This window comes from Chrysochloris asiatica, unplaced genomic scaffold (genome assembly GCF_000296735.1).
Source record: "Chrysochloris asiatica unplaced genomic scaffold, ChrAsi1.0 scaffold00053, whole genome shotgun sequence".
Lineage (NCBI taxonomy): Eukaryota > Metazoa > Chordata > Mammalia > Afrosoricida > Chrysochloridae > Chrysochloris > Chrysochloris asiatica.
Window position 1 is genome coordinate 10,163,184 of NW_006408571.1, and position 19,657 is coordinate 10,182,840.

At 41.9% G+C, this 19,657-nt stretch overlaps 1 protein-coding gene across 1 annotated transcript in view; it reads left to right on the forward strand.

The window, feature by feature from the left end:
* The first annotated feature begins 3,492 nt into the window (after positions 1–3,492).
* The window catches only part of NFX1 (nuclear transcription factor, X-box binding 1), a 77,854-nt gene continuing 61,689 nt past the window's right edge, over positions 3,493–19,657 (forward strand). The window contains exons 1-5 of the mRNA XM_006863032.1: positions 3,493–3,638; positions 7,636–8,643; positions 12,651–12,809; positions 14,337–14,414; positions 18,093–18,198. Coding sequence (XP_006863094.1) covers positions 3,614–3,638; positions 7,636–8,643; positions 12,651–12,809; positions 14,337–14,414; positions 18,093–18,198 — 1,376 coding nt within the window. The 5' untranslated portion in view covers positions 3,493–3,613. The remainder of the gene's footprint in view (positions 3,639–7,635; positions 8,644–12,650; positions 12,810–14,336; positions 14,415–18,092; positions 18,199–19,657) is intronic.

Consider the following 19,657-nt stretch of genomic DNA (forward strand, 5'->3'; position numbering starts at 1 on the left):
CCTCACCACTGGACCAATAAACAACATTCTTATCAATGGAGAAAAGATTGAAGTTGTCAAGGACTTCATTCTTCTTGGATCAACTATCAACACTCATGAAAGCAGCAGTCAAGAAATCAAATGACATATTGCATTAGGTAAATCTGCTGCAAAAGACCTTTTGAAAGTGTTGAGCAAAGATGTCAGCTTGAGGACTAAGGTGCACCTGAACCAAGTCATGGTATTTTCAATAACCTCATGTGTATGCGAAAGCTGGACAGTGAATAAGGAAGACCGTAGAAGAATAGATGCTCTTGAGTTGTGGTGTTGGAGGAGAATATTGAAAGTGCCATGGGCTCCCAAAAGAACCAATAGATCTGTGTTGGAAAAAGTGCAGCCAGAGTACTCCTTGTAGGCCAAGATGTCCAAACTTCGTCTCTCATACATAGGACCTATTGTCAGGAGGGACCAGTCGTTGGAGAAGGATATCATGTTTGGTAAGGTGGCGGGTCAGAGAAAAAGAGGAAGACCCTCAACAAGATGGATTGGCCAAGTGGCAGCTTTGATGGACTCAAGCATGGCAACAGTAGTGAGGTTGGCCCAGGATTGGGCAGTGTTTGGTTCTGCTGTGCACAAATTTGCTATGAGTTGGTACTGACTCGATGGCACCTAACAACAACAATTCACCTGAAGCAACAGAGGAAGAAGGAAGAGACACTAATAGGAAAACACGAATGTGTGGCTAATTGCTTCCATTGCCATGAGGCCAGAACTGGATGGTGCCTGGTTCAAAATTAATAATATTTTGATCAAAGAATCTATACAAGGAAGAAGCCTAATCAAAAGAGAAAATCCAGGACATGATATAAGTTGTCTTGGACTTTCTAGAACCATGGAGGCTGGGTAAACTAAAACTACTGCCTTGAGATAGTGTTTAAACCATAAACTGAAAATACCCCCTTAAGTCTTCTAAAATCAAAGAATAAGACTAGTAAAGAATGGCGTGCTTTAAAAACTATATGGGATCAAATTGACAAGAGCAACTTGAAAGATTACACAGGAATCTTTAGAGGAAGGGAGTGTGTTAATGGGAGGAGCAACTCGGAAAAGGTGTGAGAACAACTGCATAATTCGAAGATCTAAGTCACTGAATTGTCCATGTAGAAACTGTTAAAATGGTGTATGTTTTTTTGTGTAGATTCTCAACAACAAACGAAATAGAATTTTGTTTTGAATAATTGTTCAAGAGATACAAATTAAAACAACTATGAGTTATCGATTCACATATGCTATTTTGACAAAAGTTTGAAAGCTGGGTAATAGTACATATTGGTGTATTGAATATGCCTCAGATCTGTCCTTCTTTCTCTAACACATTTGCCATCACCCTGGTTCAGGGCCACCATCATCATCTTCACTGTTCTTGTTGTTGTTGTTATGTGCCATGGAGTCGGTTCTGACTCATAGCGACCCTGCACAGGGTTTCTGAGGCTGCTAACCTTTATGGGAGCAGAAAGCCTCATCTTTCTCCCGCAAAGCAGCTGGTAGTTTCGAACTGCCGACCTTGAGGTTAGCAACCCTATTCGTAACCACTACGCTACCAGAGTTCCTTATCATCTTCATTAGGCTAATACAAAAATGTAATTGGTCTACCCATTTCTATTATTAATGGATGGCATTAATTAATGGATTATTGCTAATGGATGTTTAATACTCAAAACATTTAATGAACAATATAGTTGTTAAGGACCTTCGACTCAGTTCCAACTCAGCGACCCCGTGTAGGGTTTCTGAGGAGCGGCTGGTGAGCTTTAATTGCTGACTTTGTGGTTCAAACTGACCTTGTAGTCCAGTGCATTAGCCCACAGTGCCATACCAGGACTCTGTACAATGTACAATTTGAGACTGCTTTTGTACAACTAAATACCACATGGGATTCAGTTCCTCTGAAGGTTTAGGGTAAAAATGATGGTTAACACTAAAAAGAATGGGAATATGAGAACACCTAATTGTGCTCATGAAGAATCTATACATAGACCAAGAGGCAGTTATTTGAACAGAACAAGGGGATACTGTATGGTTTAAAATCAGGAAAGGTGTGCATCAAGGACTGTATCCTTTCACCATAGTTATTCAATCTGTATGCTGAGCAATTCATCTGAGAAACTGGACTATAAAAAGAACTCAGCATCAGGATTGAAGGAAGACCCATTAAGCAGCCATATGCAGATGACACAACATTGCTTGCTCACAGTGAAGAGGACTTGAAGCACTTACTGATGCAGATCAAAAACTACAGACTTCAGTATGCATTACACCTCAATGTAAAGAAAACAGGACCAATAAGCAACGTCATGATAGAGAAAAGATAGTTGTTAAGGATTTTTATGTTATTTGTATGCACAATCAATGTCTATGGAAACAACAGCCAAGAAATTGAATGATGTATTTATTGCCCTGGACAAATCTACTGCAAAAGATCTCTTGAAAGCATTAAAAAGCAAAGGTGTCACTTTGAAGACTAAGGTGTGCTTGATGCAAGCCACAGTATTTCCAATCACCTTATATGCATGTGAAGCCTGGATGTGAATAAAGACGGAAAATTTGATGACTTTGAACTATGATGTTGGCAAAGAATATTACATATACCATACACTGTCAGAAGAATGAACAAATCTTCAGAATGTGCCTTAGAATTGAGGATGGCTGAGGATGGCAAAATTCCATCTCACATACTCTGGACATATTGTCAGGAGGAAGCAACAATCCCCGGAGGACATCATCCTTGGTTGTTGTTAAGTGCCGTCGAGTCGATTCCGACCCATAGCGACCCTGTATAGGGTTTCCGTGGAGCAGCTGGTGAGCTTAAACCGCCGACCTTGCAGTTCAAACAGATTTGCAGTCTGACGAATTAGCCCACAGCACCCAAAAGAGGAAGACACCTTCATGGATGAAGACTTTGAATGAGATGGTTGGCGGCAACAACGGGCTCACACATGATTGTAACGATTGCGTAGGACCATGTACTGTTTTGTCCTATTGTACATAAGATCGCTACAAGTCGTAAGCAACTCCATAGCGACCCTGTATAGGGTTTCCAAGGAGCGACTGGTGAGCTTGAACCACCGACCTTGCAGTTGAATCGGCTTTGCAGTCTGGCACATTAACCCACCGCGCCACACCAGGACTCCAACCAACTCCAGGGCACCTAATAACAGCAACCCATTCTACTCAGGCTTCCATCCCTACTTCTCCTTCCCATTTCTTTCCTCCCAAGGAAGGTGTTATATAAGTTGACTACAGAATTTGAAGACCAGTTTAAGTCGGTTGGAGCGGGGGACAAAGGGTTTGGACAAAATAATGCAATGAATTTCAACAAACAACGATCACGTACGTCATTATTGTCACAAGTCTCCACGCTGTCCCACTCTTGCCATATTCAGCTACTACCGTCTTGGCGCATCTGCCTGACGTCACGGACGCCCGCCCAGCCGATTCCCAGTCATACAACCTCCGTCTCCGTCTACCCTGCGCGCAGTTGCAAACATTCTCGCGGCGCCGGAAGTCTGGAACACGTGACCGGGTGACAGGGCTCATTTGGCTGCAGGGCTCCCTTCAGGTGCTGCGGCACGGGATGGCGGAGGCTCCTCCTGTCTCAGGTACTCTCTGCCTTGGCGGGACTGAACCCCTCTCGGGGAGCGGAAATGGGTTCAGTGATGAAGTCCAAGGGCTTCGATCTTTAATGTCGCGAGAGAGGCTCGTGCTAGGGTTGGGAATAGTGGCTAGGAAGGGCCAAGACACGTCTACCTTGATTGGGTCAAGAAACTGGGCTGCCGGGTCCCGCCGAAAAGAGCGGGCTTGTCCCGAGCCCAGCGAGTCCATATGGGAGTCTTGTCCACAAACGGGGCTCATCTTGGCCGTCCTGGGCAGAAGCCGAACTGGCCGGTATAGGCCGGGTCACCGCCCTTCTAGGTGGAGGATTCTCAACGCATTGCTGGTGTGCACGGTGTGCTTAGGATGCGTTCTTGCCTTCCCTTCCGGGATAGTGACGAGGGTGGCCAAACTCATGGTTCACATTTGCCGCCTGCCATGATCTCGCTTCGTGACGGCAACTCAATTTCTCTGTCGGTTGGGAGTATATAAATATATTGTTGTGAAGGCTTCCGCCCTATACTGCTCTTGTTCATAATTATTCGTTCAGTTCCTCTCCCCAGACTCCCTCGGTGTGTAAGCATCCTCATTTGGTTGTTAATGCAATATCCATTTTCGTTTTCTTGGACTGTACCTTTATTAAGGTACTTATTTCTGGACAGTGCCCCAAAAGTAAACATTTTACAAGGCGGCTTTAGTGCACACATACATAAATACAAAAGCCAACCCAAAGTTTCAGGGAGCAATGGATAGTTACCCTTACTATCTGTAATGTACTGTTTTCTATTTTGTTTAAAATAATGTTTGTCACTACCCTCCCCTCCCCCAAAATTGATTTCTAGAGCCACTCATTCTGAACAACAGGGCAGCAGTTTGCAGCATGGCGTTTGGGTACAGTTATAGGTTTGAGTCTGAGTTCTACTCCCTATCAGCTGTTAGAACTTCAAGAAGATTCATATAGTTGTGTTCTAAATGACAGGTAAAATACAGGCAGCTCAACAAGTTGGTGGAAAATGGAATCAAAAGGTAATAGAATGTGTCCAGAAACTTTTGGAAGCCTCCATGTTTATTGCTGTCCTTTGCATCAAAGAAGTTGGAAAACTCAACTGCTGAGTTTGTTTCACCCTTGGAATTCTGCCTGTGTGAAATTTTTGTGGACAAATACTGCATTATGTGAGCGGTTACCCTATGACTTCTTCGATCTCATTGGAAAGCTCATTACTATACCCTAGTCCTGATTTAAGTATGAAGTCATCTTGGGGATGGGAACCTTTTTGAGGCTGGTGTTTTGTTATTCTCACCACCCTTTTCTTTCCCAGATATAAACTGAATGAACTGATCTTCCCATCTTCAGGCTCACCTCTGACCCATTTCTACACCTTGCAGTGCTGAAGCAAAATTGATAGAGACTGGTTGTGAGTCAGCTGTGTCTAAGTTACCACCTCCACCCTCTAATGCATCCACTGAAACAAAGTTCCCTAGTACAAAGATTTCCCCATTCCCTTTCAATGTGTCATAGTTTACTTTTGCTCTCATTTCTGCTCCGTTCTTATTTCAGCATCAACTCTGGTCCACACCTCCATCCCTACTCAAGGTGTAGTGCTTTTGCCAGCCCTTCTCCTGAACAAGTAGCCTAATCTAAGGGGTATCTTTTTGCCTTGGCAAGATTCTCCAGTACCAACTGTTTCTGGACTTTATAATCCACCAGTTGGATTTCTCCTTAATGTGTTCTGCCTACTAGTTGGACACCTGTTGTCATATCTTGGATCTAGGGTGCCAGTTACTTATTGTTGGTGATGGAATGGCATGTTTATTGAGTAACTATCAACTACGTAAAATAGTGGCATCAAAGAATGTCTCAAATCTTTGCTAGGTTCCCATTTCCTGATTCACATGCCCTTTGCTTCTTTATGTCTCTTGGGGTGCTTTCTGAAGTGTTGCTGCTACCACTTTTCTAGTGGAACGTATGTGAATTGTTGCTGTCCTGTCTGCAACTTGGACTTGACTGTCTGAGGTACAGTAACTCCTTTCTGCTCAACCCGAAACCTCTTCTCACACTTTACCAGCCTATTCTGAACAACATACTGACATGGTTTCTTCTTATGTTTCTGGAACACCTTCTCTGCCACCTGAATTTGTCAGATCCTTTTGCCATCTTGTAAGGCTCTCCTTTGCCTTATCAAGGAGCTCTGGTAGCATAGTGGTTATGAGTCGGGCTGCTTACCTCAGGGTCAGTAGTTTGAAATTACCAGCAGTTCTTTGGGAGAAAGATGAGGCTTTCCACTCCCGTAAAGATTTACAGCCTCCGAAACCCTGTACAGGGTCTCTATGAGTCGGAACTGACTCCATGGCACACCACCACCACCTTTGCCCTATCACTGGAATCTGCCTGTGTGAAAACTTTCAGGATAAATTTGGGATTGCGCGAGAGGTGACCCAATGACCTTTATGATATAGTTCAGTTCTTAAGTGCATGTTTCTGTGGTCCCCACACCCCAACCATCTGCTCTCACTGTTGTCATGCATGAGTATAGTCTCTAGGGCCACGAGGTCCGGATTGGAATATGGCCTCTGCCTTGGAATACCCCTGAAACCTTGGGCGAGTAACTTTCTTTGTACCTCAGTTTTCTCATCAGGAGAACAGGATGAAATGAGTCAATACTTGCACGGTTCACAGAAGCATGTCTTGCACATGCCCAATAAATGTTTGGCCTTGTCCTGAAACCCGAAACCCATAGGACTCTGCATTGCACCCACCTGTGCTTAGTCTGTGCGTTTCAGATACTGGTCCCAACAGCAATAACAAAGCACTGTTTTATGTGTACTGTTGATTTGCTTTTACTCTTCATAGTGATTCTCTATTGTAGGGGGTTATTACTGCCCCTCTTTACATATTAAGAAAATTAGACTAAAGTCACAATAAGTGATTTGCGCTGACTTATGTCTTCTAGAGCTGATCGGTTCGTGATTCATAGTATGTTCTGTGTGCTATATATACATAGACCTGATAAGCTACTAACTAGCTTTGTGTTTCTAGGAGCTCTGGTAGCGTAGTGGTTACAAGTCGGGCTGCAAACCTTAAGGTCAGCAGTTTGAAACTACCAGCTGTACCATGGGAGAAAGATGTGGCTTTCTGTTCCCATAAAGATTTACAGCCTCGGAAACCCTGTACAGGGTCCTTATGAGTCGGAACCAACTCCACGGCACATAACAATAACAAGCTTTGTGTTTCTAGGCAAATCATTTCCTCTGTAGGTCTCAGGGATTGAGTCGACTGACTATACCAAAAATTACCTTGTGGGGGGAAACAAGTCAGTTGAAGGAAGAGTATGTATAATTTTGAGACTGGGATTCTAGGCCATATTTTAGAGTTTATACATGGAAAACCCAAAATATCTTCTTGGGGTAAAGAAATGGAAACGAATCACTATGCTAAGTACTATTTATATGCAATTTTATTTAAATTCCACAGTAATCCTTTGAAATAATAGGGTTGCTATGAGTTTGAATTGACTGGATGATAGTGGATTTTATATCATGAAGGAGGAACCTAAGACTAAAAGCAGTAAGTGATTTCCCCAAGCTCATACCATAAGTTGGAAGGCAGACTTTAAACCCATTTTATTTTACTCCAAAGCCTTTGCACTCTATATTACGCAATCCTGCCTTAAAGTTTTGAAAGACAACATGGAAACTGCTGGTTGATATGTCACCCCTGAACTACAGGCTGACCTTGAATTCTTTGATAAACTAAATACAGGTATAAACAGGCCCAGGTGAATATTTCTACTTAGCAATTTTCAGCAGTCAGTTGTGACTAAAAAGCCACATGTGACTATCAGTCCTCCAGAGCACCTTGAACCCATTAACTTCACAGAAACAGGCTTACTAAGAGCCTGTTTCATACAAAGTCCTTAGGAAAGTAGCTTTTAGATAAGGCTTAGAATTTTCTGGGCTTCATGGTAACTGATTACTTTCTTTACTCAATCTCTGTTTATACCCTAGGTACCTTCAAATTAAATACAGATGCTGCTGAGTTCAATCCTCAGGAGAGAAAAGGTTCTGGTCTAAATTGTGGGACTCAGAGGAGACTAGACTCTAACAGGATTGGTAGAAGAAATTACAATTCACCACCTCCGAGTCACCTTTCTAGGCAAGCCCCTTATGATGACACCTCTGCTGTTCGTCAGCATGCTTATCATCCTTCAGGAAGTAAACCTAAGAATCTACAGACTTCTCTCCAGTTTCCTGCTTCTAGTAAAACACCCAAAAGCCATGGCTTTCAGAACCATCCTTGGCAGAAGTTGAGGAGTGAAAAGCACCAGACCAGAGTCAAGAAGGCTCAAGGTCTTACTGATCAGACCTCAGATACAGCTGGCTTAGAAAGTATGGCCAAGTCAGAGAGCGGGACAAACCTTAGAGAGCACAGCCCTTTTGAAAGTGAAAAGGACACTGTTGGTGCAGATCCCAGGGGAGCAAAACCTAAAAAAACCACCCAGTTTGTATCCAGTTATGGTAGAGGACCAAAAGTCAAGGGGAAACCCAAATGTGAATGGGGTAACAGGGTAACTTCGAAACCTGAGGATGCCAGACCTGAAAATACCAAACCTGTGGGAGTTATCCACCCCGACTCTTTGGATGCATCCGTTAGAAAAGGAGTATTGGATGGGTGTGGGGCCAGACGCAATGAGCAGAGAAGATACCTACAGAAAAGGCCTCCCTGGGAAGTGGAGGGTGCCCGGCCACGACCAGGCAGGAACCCCCCTAAACAGGAGGGCCAACGACATACAAATGCAGGATCCAGAAACAACATGGCCCCCATTCCAAAAGATAATCTTAGTGAAAGACCAACCAAATCTACTTGTGACAACGGAAATGTGACAGTCATCAGCAAGTCTTCCAGGAGGGCGGATGCAGAGAAATGCTCTGGAAGGAGGCAGGATCCTCAAGGAGCATCTCCTTTCCCCCGGAGCAAACAGAACCATGTGCTGAAAAATGTGGAAACGCACACAGGTAAATTCACCTAGATGTGTGCAGAGGTTTTGTTTTGTTTTCTAATTTGAAGTTTTGAGTCAGGACTGTATTGACACAACTTAGAAACCACGAAATATAAAAAGGTGCAGAGTAAAAAGTTTCTTTCCTTGCTCACTCAACATCTGCCTAGGTCCTACCACCCACCTGCTCCCTTCCCAGTAGGCAGACACTTACTTTTTTATGTATTATAAGCAAGTACAAATAAAGAATTTTGTGAGGGTTTAAGAAAATACAGAAATGGTATTGTAGATACCTAGTTAAAAGATATTTTTGAGTTGTGAAAGCACAGGTGGGGACGAGGGGAATATCTCCCCTGCTACTGCTGGTTCTGTCCTGTGTCATCTGTCTGTGCAACAGCTCATAACGAGTCTTGCCATCCCCATTTTCTCTTTCGCACCTCAGATCTCCCCTGCTTGATTCTGTCCGCTGACATCTCCTGACCTACAGATTCTTAGCGTTCGCGCTAACTCAGCAATACCATTTTCTGCTGCCTGCTTCCCTACCACATTTCATTCTCAGGATTTCATACTGATTAACTTTTCCAGACTCTTGTACACATGGCTCCCTCTGTCTAGAAAGTTTAAGCACTCCATGCACTGGTGAATTCTTATTTCACTTTTCAAAAACTAATGTAGTCACATATCCAGGAATCTTTCTGAGCTCATCGAGTGTCTTCCACCCTGTGACTAATCTTTCCTTTGCATATAGCACGTATCACTGGAAACCATAATTTGTTTACACTTCCATGCATTCCAGTAACTCAGAAGTTCCTTAAAAACAGACTCTCTCATCCTTTTCATTTTTGTAGCCTTAGTGCCTAACATAGCTCTTGGAACAGAGGTACAGCCTACTACATGGAACTACCACTTGCCTGGAGCCTGATTTTACATGGGCTTGTGGCGCTGTGGGCTAATGCAGTCATTTGAGCTGCAAGGTCGGTGGTTCAAGTTCACCAGCTGCTCCTTGGAAACCCTATACAGGGTCGCTATGGGTCGGAATCAGCTTGACATCACTTAACAGTTCTTCTAAGGAGCTTTGGTGGTGCTGTGGGTTAACCATAGGTCAGCTAACTACAAGGTTGGCAGTTTAAACCCACCAGCTGTTCCACAGATGAGGCTGTCTGCACGTGTATAAATTTACAGTCTCAGAAACCCTAAAGAGCAGTTCTACTCTGTGGTATAGGATCGCTGTTAGTTGGAATCAACTCAATAGCAATACCTTTTATTTTGGTTTGGTTTTGATGTATAGTTATACTCACTTGATCCACTAGGCACTCTTGTTCATGGGACCTCAACTTGTATGTGAACCAAAGCAATCTTGTAACAGAGTTATTTTTGAATCCTTAAAAACCCTGGTATGGCACTATAGGATAAGCACTAGACTGCTAAATGAAAGACTGGCTGTTCAAACCCACTAGCTGCTTTCGGAAACCCTGTTGATTGCTATGAGTGAGAACCAATTCGACGGCACTTAACAACAAAAACCTATAGCTTAGTGGTGTCGAGGGGATTCCAACTCATAATGACCCTGTAGGGGAGAGAACTGTCCCCAGAGCTGGAAATCATACGGAAATAGACTGCCACATCATTCTCCTGTGAAGCAGCTGGTGGATTTGAATCACTGACCTTTTGGTAGGCAGCTCAGTGCTTAACCACAGTGCCACCATATAATCCTTATAATCCTTGTTTTGTTGTTGTTAATTGCTTTTAATCCTAAAGTTTTCTTAATCCAATATAGTTAAACCTATAAAAGCATGAACCTGTGTATGACAGAAACCTGTCAGAGAAGGAAAACTCAAATATTTTCCACTAAAATGAGTGGTAAGACTGCACCCTATCAGTGTCAGAAAAAATTTTGAGACCCAGGAAAAAAAGACATTGAGGCCTGGGTCTCAAAAGTGTCACTGTATCCGTTTTCTATTTTTTAACTTTTTATTGTGAATTGAGTGAAGGTTAACAGATAAGATCATCACCTTTCATTCAACAAATTATATGCTTTGTTTCATCTCAATGATTACCGTCCCCTCCCTGCAACAATGGTTATCCTATGTCCTCCCTGTGGCTTTTCATTACATCTTAGACATTTCACAAATGAACAAAGCAAAAATATTTGATGTACACATAACAAAATAAAAATACATACTCATTTAAATGTCCTACAGGCATATTCTGCAAGCCAGCCTCCTGCCCACAGGCACACAGCCTTACTCAGACCATGGACCTAGAGCCCACAGCTGCGCTGTCTCTTAATGCCATGACCTGCTGTCACCAAAGATCTCATGCTCTTCCTTCTTGATGGTCTTGGGCATATTCATTTTCTATTGTTGCATACCAAATTACCACAGACATAGTGCCTTAAAATAACACCAAGTTAATATAGCACAGAAGTCCAGGTGTGGTATAGGTTAGCTGGGGTCGCTGCTCAGGGTCGTACAGGACTGAAATCAGAAGTTTTAGCCAGGATTAGATAGGGGCTTGAAGGCTTCTTCCAAACTCATTGGTGGCTCCTTGTGAGTGTAAGACTGATTTCCCTGTTGTCTTGCTGGCTGTCAGTGGGAGTTTGCTCTCAGGGCCGACAGGCCATCTATAGTTCCCGCCTATGTGACCCTCTACAACATGGCACTTTGTTCTTCCAGGCCTATAGAAAAGCATCTAGTGCTGCTTCAAATCTCTCTGAGTTCTAGTCTGTTATAAAAGGACACATCTGGTTAGGTCAGGCCCACTGTACTCAAGGGAAGAACAGCCTATGCACACCAGAGAGATGCAACTCTTGGGGGGTATCTTAGAATGCCCTCCACAGATCTCTCTGGACCTCACATGCTCACATCGTTCTTTAGAACCTTTCATTCATGAGAGCGATAGAAGATAGCTATTCCAAAACTTTGCTGAACTTTCAAGGTAGAGAAGTTAATGCAACATACCAGATATTGCTCAATTATTCCTTCATCCATTCATTCAACAAATATTGAGCATCTGGTATGCACCAGGCCTGGAAAATGCTACAGTGCATAAGATAGTTAAAGGCCGTCTCTGTCCCATAGACTTTATGTTGTTGTTAAGTGCCATCAAGTCAATTCTGACCCATGGCGACTCTACATAGGGTTTCCGGGGAGCAGCTGGTGAACTTGAACCATTTACCTTGCAGTTCAAATGGCTTTACAGTCTGGTGCATTAACCCACAGTGCCACACCAGGACTTCCGTAGACTTTATAGTCTCAGGATATTCTGTATTTTCTTTTGACATTAAATTGAACAATTAGAAAAGAATCTTAAAGTGAACCAATATTGTTGTTAAGTGCCAGGGAAGAATTAAAATGTGTGGAAACGAGGGCCATAGTCTCAGGCTCCTCTAGTCTCTTTCTGATTAGTAAGTTTGGCCTTTGGTTTGTTTTTTTAAAAAATAATTTTGAGTTTCGTTCCAAATTTTCTGCTGCTCTTTAACATTTAGGGCTTTCTAATGTGACCCCTGTCAGAGCTGTTGGTAATGGTAGCTGGGCACCATCTAGTTCTTCTGGTCTTAGAATCATGTAGACTGATGTTCACATGTCCATTAGTCCATGGGACTAACTGATCCCAAGCCTCTTCAATTCTCATCACTCTTCTTTCTTGTATACATGAAGAGAACAACAGCTGTACCTTAGATGGCTGCTCATGAGCTTTTAAAATCCCAAGCGCTAGTCACCAAAGTAGGATGTAGAACATTGTCTATGTGGACTATGGTCCTGAGCCCCCAGGCCCAGCAACTCATTCCTGGGCAATATCTTGGGAATACTTCCTCAGTCACCGGGATCTCCATCTGAATGTCTGCTTCCTAAGATCTCTAACATACTCCTGCCCTTTCTTGGCCTCAAACTGAACAATAGTCTGACTCAGAATTAGATATCCCTTAAAACCTCTATGTTTGGACTCTTAAGTGCTTTGTTGACCTATAGTTGACTAAAGTGATAAATGGCTATCTGTGTCTGAGTTTGAGTTTTGTTTCTACAGGTTCTCTAACTGAACAGCTAACTACAGAAAAATACGAGTGCATGGTGTGCTGTGAACTGGTTCGTGTCACAGCCCCAGTGTGGAGCTGTCAGAGCTGTTACCATGTGTTTCATTTGAGCTGCATAAAGAAATGGGCAAGGTCTCCAGCATCACAAGCAGGTCAGTCTTTTCTCTCATCTGTGTACATTTCCTCCCTTGTTTCATGATGAGGTGGGGGGTTGTTGGTATTCATAGCAGCTTTTTTCTCAATAGTCAGGTGTTTAACCTTGTGCCACCAGGAACTCTTCATGAAATCCTGGTGGTGGTGGTGATAGTGGTGGTTATGTGCCATGGAGTCGATTGTGACTCCGAGCCAACTTGTATAAGGTTTCTGAGGCTGTCAGTCTTTATTTATGGGAGCAGAAAGCCTCATTCTGATGAGGTTTTAAACCTAGCTTTAAAAATACTATTTCATTCCTCTTGAATGACTCTTGAATGTAGTGTTGATCACAAGTTTCAGATGACCAGTATTGAGCTGTAGGTCTTCAATAAACTAACTAAACATAATAGTATTGAAATATATGAGGGAGCTTCATAAAGTTTGTGGGAAAAATCCTTTCTCTCTTTATTCTATTTTTCAAGAACTTTTTGAGGCCCCCTCATATTAAGAACGGGAGCATAGTGGCTCCATAAGATAAGCACTGGACTGCAAACTACAAGGGGCATGGTTGAGCCCACCAGCCTCTCTGTGGGAGAAGGATGAAACTTTCTGCTCCATGAAGATTTAAAGCCATGGAAACCCTTTACAGGGTTGCTATGAGACAGAACCAACTCGACAGCACTTAACAATAACAACAGAATATTCAGGATACAATAAAGTTGGGTACTTTTATTGAAAATGGTAGCTTTTATGTAAGTAGCAACTATAGAAAACGTTTCTTATATAGTGTACTTTAAAAAGGAGACCCAGAAAGAGTCATTATTGTTTAATTTACTCTTAGGATATTGAAGTTGTTTTGCCTTTCACAGGTCTTTTCTGTAGTATTTTATGGACTCTTTCTAAAGTATACTATTTACGGTTAATGCAGTGTTATTAGTAATATGCTTTCTGAATGGTAGCTCTCTATTTCAAGACATCTGTGGATTTCTTCATGTATTCAAATATTTTATCCTTTTCCTTCTTAAACCAAGATGGAGATGATTATTTTGACATCAGAAAAAATTGAAAACCAACCAGTACCCCTCTTAATTTACTACATATAAATAAAGTTTAAAAAAATAAAGCCCAAATACAGTTTTGAAGCAAATCCTTCAGTGTTCTGAACTTTTGTTACTTAAATGTCTGATACACTTAATATAGAAATTAATACCACTGGTTCAACTCTATGTCTTCCTATAATTTTATTTTTTTTTAAATTACATGTGCAGGCTTACAGAATGTGCCCTTTGGTTATTTAAATGATTATGTATTCCTGAGTGTTTTTGTGTACATCCTCCCCACTCCCCCAAAAAAACCAGAGGGAATAGAAGCAAATACTGATGAATGATGATGCACAGATTGTAGTCATTACGATGAAACAAATGTAAAACTAATGTCCTCCCGTGTAAACTCTCACTCAATTCACAATGAAACCTTTTAAAAAACATATTCACATGTGCTTTTGAAGGGAAATTAATGTGGTGTCTTCTGATTTTTTTCTTTGACAGATGGCCAGAGTGGTTGGAGGTGCCCTGCTTGTCAGAATGTTTCTGCACATATTCCTAATACTTACACTTGTTTCTGTGGTGAGTTTGTTTGGATGCACTAGAGTCCTTCTCTTTTACTCAGTACTTCAGTTCCCAGTCTGAGAGAGATGGTTGCTGGCCTGTTTTAGAAATTACTAATAAACCATCCCACTATAAGACATCATATTCTGTGCCTTTGTGTTCTTGTCAGGCTGTTGTGGAGATCAGCCATCTCATGCCTACCAGGCTCATGCTGCTAATGAGCTGTGGTGCTGGTCTCCCTGGTCTTAGCTTAGACCAGAGCTGAGCAGATGGCAGAGCAGGCATGCCCTCTCACTCAGCTATAGCAGCTTTAATATGCCATACTGAACACGGAAAGAGGAAAATAAAATGTATTTTAATCCAAGAAATCAATCAGTGGTCTTTATAATGGAGAGGTTTTCTATATTGGCATTACAAATTTCATTCTTGTGCCCTCCCTTGTTATAGATGATTTCTTCCTGCTTTTGCATAGTTCACTTTGCCTATGTTACAGAAAAACTTTCTGTGATCCAGATGTTCATCCCTGCTATTAGCCTGTTTCCTGCATATCTTTTTTTTTCCCTTTATTTCCTGCCTGTCTTTTAATGGTTAACCTTCTCTATCCAGTAGTTGGTTTTCCAGATTTTGCTTTGTAACCATCCATCTTCCTCCTTGAGCCGTTGCATTTTGGTTTCTGTCCTCATTACCTCACTGAAACCGTACTCAAAAGTCTTCAGTGATCCCTTCTTGACTAAATCCAGGGCTGGTTTATAAATTCTTAGCATTTGTGCCATACAACAACCCTTTGGAAATAACTAGTTTTTCCTGTTCTTTTCTGCATGCCCTTTTTATTTTTCTCATTTGCTCATGTATTTCCTTGCCCATCATTTAATTAGAAGCTTTTACTAAGAGTTGCTCATTGACTATCAGCTCTCATCTTCCAGATTCAATCCCTTGGTGAACTCATATACTTTCTAGAATGTTCCTTCTGTCTTTCTTTAAATCTTCATCCACTATATCATTCAATATCTTACCCCAAACATCCTCTTCTATTTGGCAACTCTTTTATTCTGAGTGTGTTGGTTTTATGTACTTTATTGCCAAAACCTGAACTTTAATACAGGTTAAATTATTACTACTTGAAGAAATGAATACTCCTGTATGTGCTACTGAAAAGGCAACATGAAACTAGAGGTAAAGGTCAGTGAACAATTGGGCAAATAGGTCCAATACCAAAACCCTATTTTAAAGGATTTTTCAACATAAAGGATAAAACTGACATTTAAAATCTTATTAAAGTCTTCACTGACAAACTAAATAAGAAACCATAAGTGGTAGACAGTGTCGGGGGAAGGTGAAGGAGACCTAAGAGAGGTGAAATGATATGAGAATGTGCAAATGGACTTTTTCTACTTGATGATGACCCTCTCTGCTCTTCCAAAGACCAGACCATTAACTCGACATCCTTCTAATGAGAACTTAGTAATGTAGCAGGCACAATGAACAAGCAGAAGGGACTAAGATGATTTACTGACCTCCCTGAGCTTGCAGTCTAAGAATTAAGATACAATTCACCAGATCCTACTAGAAGTACTAGGTGTGGTAGAAGATCTTTGGGATGAGTTATGACTTCAGGCATGTTGATTAAGAGCAGTTTTCAGGAAGGAGGTGGAGTACAGTGTTTCTCTGAAACACCTGGGCTCATCATGAGTCGGAATTGACTTGATGGCAACAGGTTTGTTTTTATGAGGAAGACTTGAAAACTTGATAGAATTTTGAAGGGAAAAAAGATTGGATGATGAGAATAGCGTGAACAGGTGAATAGCATGAACAGACTTATGTTCTGTTGGGAAGAAGTCCTCCAATTATGAAGCCCAGAATTCATGAAAATGACAGAGGAGGAAAAGACTCTGGAAAGTGGATTAACCCCTCAATGTCCAGCTTACACGCTGGGGCTTCATTTTGATACACATGAGTGTGTCAGTGTGAGTCTTTGTGGAGATTATCTGGTAGCAGTGAGTAGAGTACTTTGGGACCTGAACAGTGTGGGGCTTATAGTAATCTAGGTAAAGAGTAATAACAGTTTGTAATGTTTGTTAGGATGGGGTAGAAATGAAGGGGTAAACATTTTCATAGGTAAGCAGAAATTGGAGTCCTGATGTGGCGCTGTGGGTTAATGCACCAGACTGCAAAGCCATTTGAACTGCAAGGTTGGCAGTTCAAGCTCACCAGCGTCTCCTTGAAAACCCTATGTAGGGCCGCTATGGGTCAGAACCGACTCGACGGCACTTAACAACAAAGCAGAAATTAACAGTCGTGGGAAGGAAGAATTCCATATGTGGCTCTAAAGTTCCATGCTTTTGGGAATGGAGACACCAAGGACAGAAAAAAGCAGGCCAAGAGGACCAGGTTTTATGGGGACAAGTAGCTCAATTTAGAAATGTTGGGTTGGAGGAATAAGCAGGATATCTAGTTAGAGATGTCCAACAGGCAGTTGGAAGTACTTGGAGAGAGATCAGGACTTAGGGATGACAGTTGTAGTTGAGAGTCCTAGATGGGACCCATGTAGACATGTGGGGAAGGAGTGATAAAAGGGCCTAATGCAGAATCTCAGCAGGAAAGAATAAACCTCATCATTAGGGCCAATAAAAAGAGGTGGAGCCATTCAAACATGGTAGAGGAAACTAGGACCATTTATTCAGAGGCAAGGAAGATTTTCTAAGAGTTAGAAATGAGTGTGTCAGAGTTAGGAAATGGCCAGGAGAACAGCAAGAGCAGGAAAATTTGGTGAGATAGATACTATGTGGTAAAAATTGATTTTGGTAATTATATAGAATGTGGAAAGTTAAAGAGGATTCAGGGATGACAGTAATGTTTGAGTTTGTGTGACTGACAAAGATGGTTATCACTGACAGAATAGGGAAGGCTTAACAGGAAGGTGGTTTAGAGGGAATATGCTAACACTCCCCATAAACGGAGTCAGTTTAAGGTGACTGAGAAACCCCAAGCAAGATGTTTAGAAGATAATTGGGTACATTGGACTGAAACTTGAGGATTCAAGACAAGGCAGATAGAAAGTGTAGATTTGGAAATCCCTTGGCTTCCAGGTATAGAACTCACATTGTGAATATGATTTCTGAAAAAAAGAGGAGAGAGTAAAAAGCAGAATCCAAAGACTGTCATTTAAAGTATGTGAATTGGCAAGTGCAGATGAGTCCTCAGATAAGGGGAATCCTATGTCTTGTTTGTACTCTTCCCTGGCCCTGTGCTAAGTCCATGGTAAAGACTCAGTAAAGATTTGCAGAGTGAAATTGTGTAAAAGTATTCTAGCTATATTATAGGTGAGTCCCTACTGTTCAGGAAGTTTATGTCCTTTCTGTCTTCCACTGCCTCTATTTCACTGCCCATTGCTCTCCTCCCTTTCTCATCCTTCCTGCAGATATTCTCGTATCAATCCAGGGATCTACTACAGAAGGCCTATACCTTCCATTAAATGTATCCGTTAGTCAAAATGGCATTTTTATTAATAAAATTTATCATACTCAGTGAAGCTTTTAATGAGTAGCACACCATTCAACTTTGATTTTAGAATGTGGGATGATGTGTTAAATCATGAAGACCATACTGAAGTTTCATGCTGTCTATCTTTACTGTACTGTTACTTTGAGTATGCAGTTGAAGCTTGTACCATTGACTCTCTGATCTGATATGTTTTAGGTAAGGTAAAGAATCCTGAATGGAGCAGAAATGAAATTCCACATAGTTGTGGTGAGGTTTGTAGAAAGAAACAGCCTGGCCAGGACTGCCCACATTCCTGTAATCTGTAAGTTGGAACGCTAGACCCCTGGGGATTCTTGGTAGACATGCTTTGCTAGTGACCCTGAGTATACGTATCTGGTTAGCATGCAACAAGTCAGTTGTGGGCAATATGTTACCATGTACTGCACACTTACTCTGTGCCAGGCACTCTCCATAAGTTAACACATTGAGTCCTTGTAATAGTGAGTATAGGTATTTGTCATTTACATCACTTTATAGGTGAGGCTCAGAAAGGACAAGCATCCTACACAAGGTCACATTGCTAGGATAAGTGGAAGCTGGAACTTCAAAAGCCATTGTTCCTTACATTGTATGAGTGATTTCTAAGAATTTGGGTTTAAGAAAGTGTAACAGACAGGCTTCTATCTGAAGAAAGGCAGTGTGTAGGCCCCTGATGGTGGTGGTGGTGGTGTGCTGTGGAGTCGGTTCCACCTCACAGTGGCCCTGCATAGGGTTTCTGAGACTGTAAAACTTTACATGAGCAGAAAGTCTCATCTTCCTCCCATAGAACAGCTGGTAGTTTCAAACTGTTGACCTTGAGGTTAGCAGCCAACTCATAACCACTGATGTTTTTTAGGATGTGAATCCCATCTCCAGAATAAGTAGATAGCTCTAAAATGTAAGCAGTCAGCTTCCAAAGAAGAGAAATGCACAGAAATAGAGAAACAGTACAACAGTTACAAATAACAAATTTCTGCAAGCTTTGACCACAGACAAAGCTGAATTTCTCCATTTGAGTTACATAGTAGTTCATGTGACCTTTGAAAAGTTATTTAAGTTTTCTAGGCCTCAGTTTCTGCATTTATAAAATAAGTGTAATAGTACATATTTCATGGGGTTCTATGACTATTAAATGAATTTGTGCACTTAAGAGGCTTGGTAAAGGGTGGCACATGGTAAGTGCTCAGAAATGGTAACACTTGCTTTTGGTACCCAGTTTAAGAGTACAGCAGACATCAGTGTTGTCTTGGTGCTTCTGCAGCTTAGAGACAAGGTCAATAGGCTAGAGGCCTTGGGATCCAGGTATGGAATGTGCTGAGAACTTGTCAGGGGGATAGAACTATTTCAGAGTGGGCTGAACAGCATGGCCTGTTATATCCTGGGCACTCAACCTAGGACTGTTTATTTGAAATTACTCCTTCCTGTGTTGCTGTTGTTATTAAGTGCTGTTAAGTCAGTTCCAACTCATAGTGACCCTTTAGAGTTTCCCAGGAGCAGCTGGTGTGTTTGAACTGCCTACCTGTGGGTTCACAGTCCAGTGCTGATCCACAGTGCCACACCAGAAGTCCATTCCTTCCTTTGTTGTTGTTGTTAAATGCCGTCGAGTCAGTTCTGACCCACAGCGACCCTGTACAGGGTTTCCGAGGATGTAAATCTTTATGGGAGTAGAAAGCCTCATCTTTCTCCCGCGGAGTGGCTGGTAGTTTCGAACCGCTGACCTTAAGGTTCGCAGCCCGATTCGT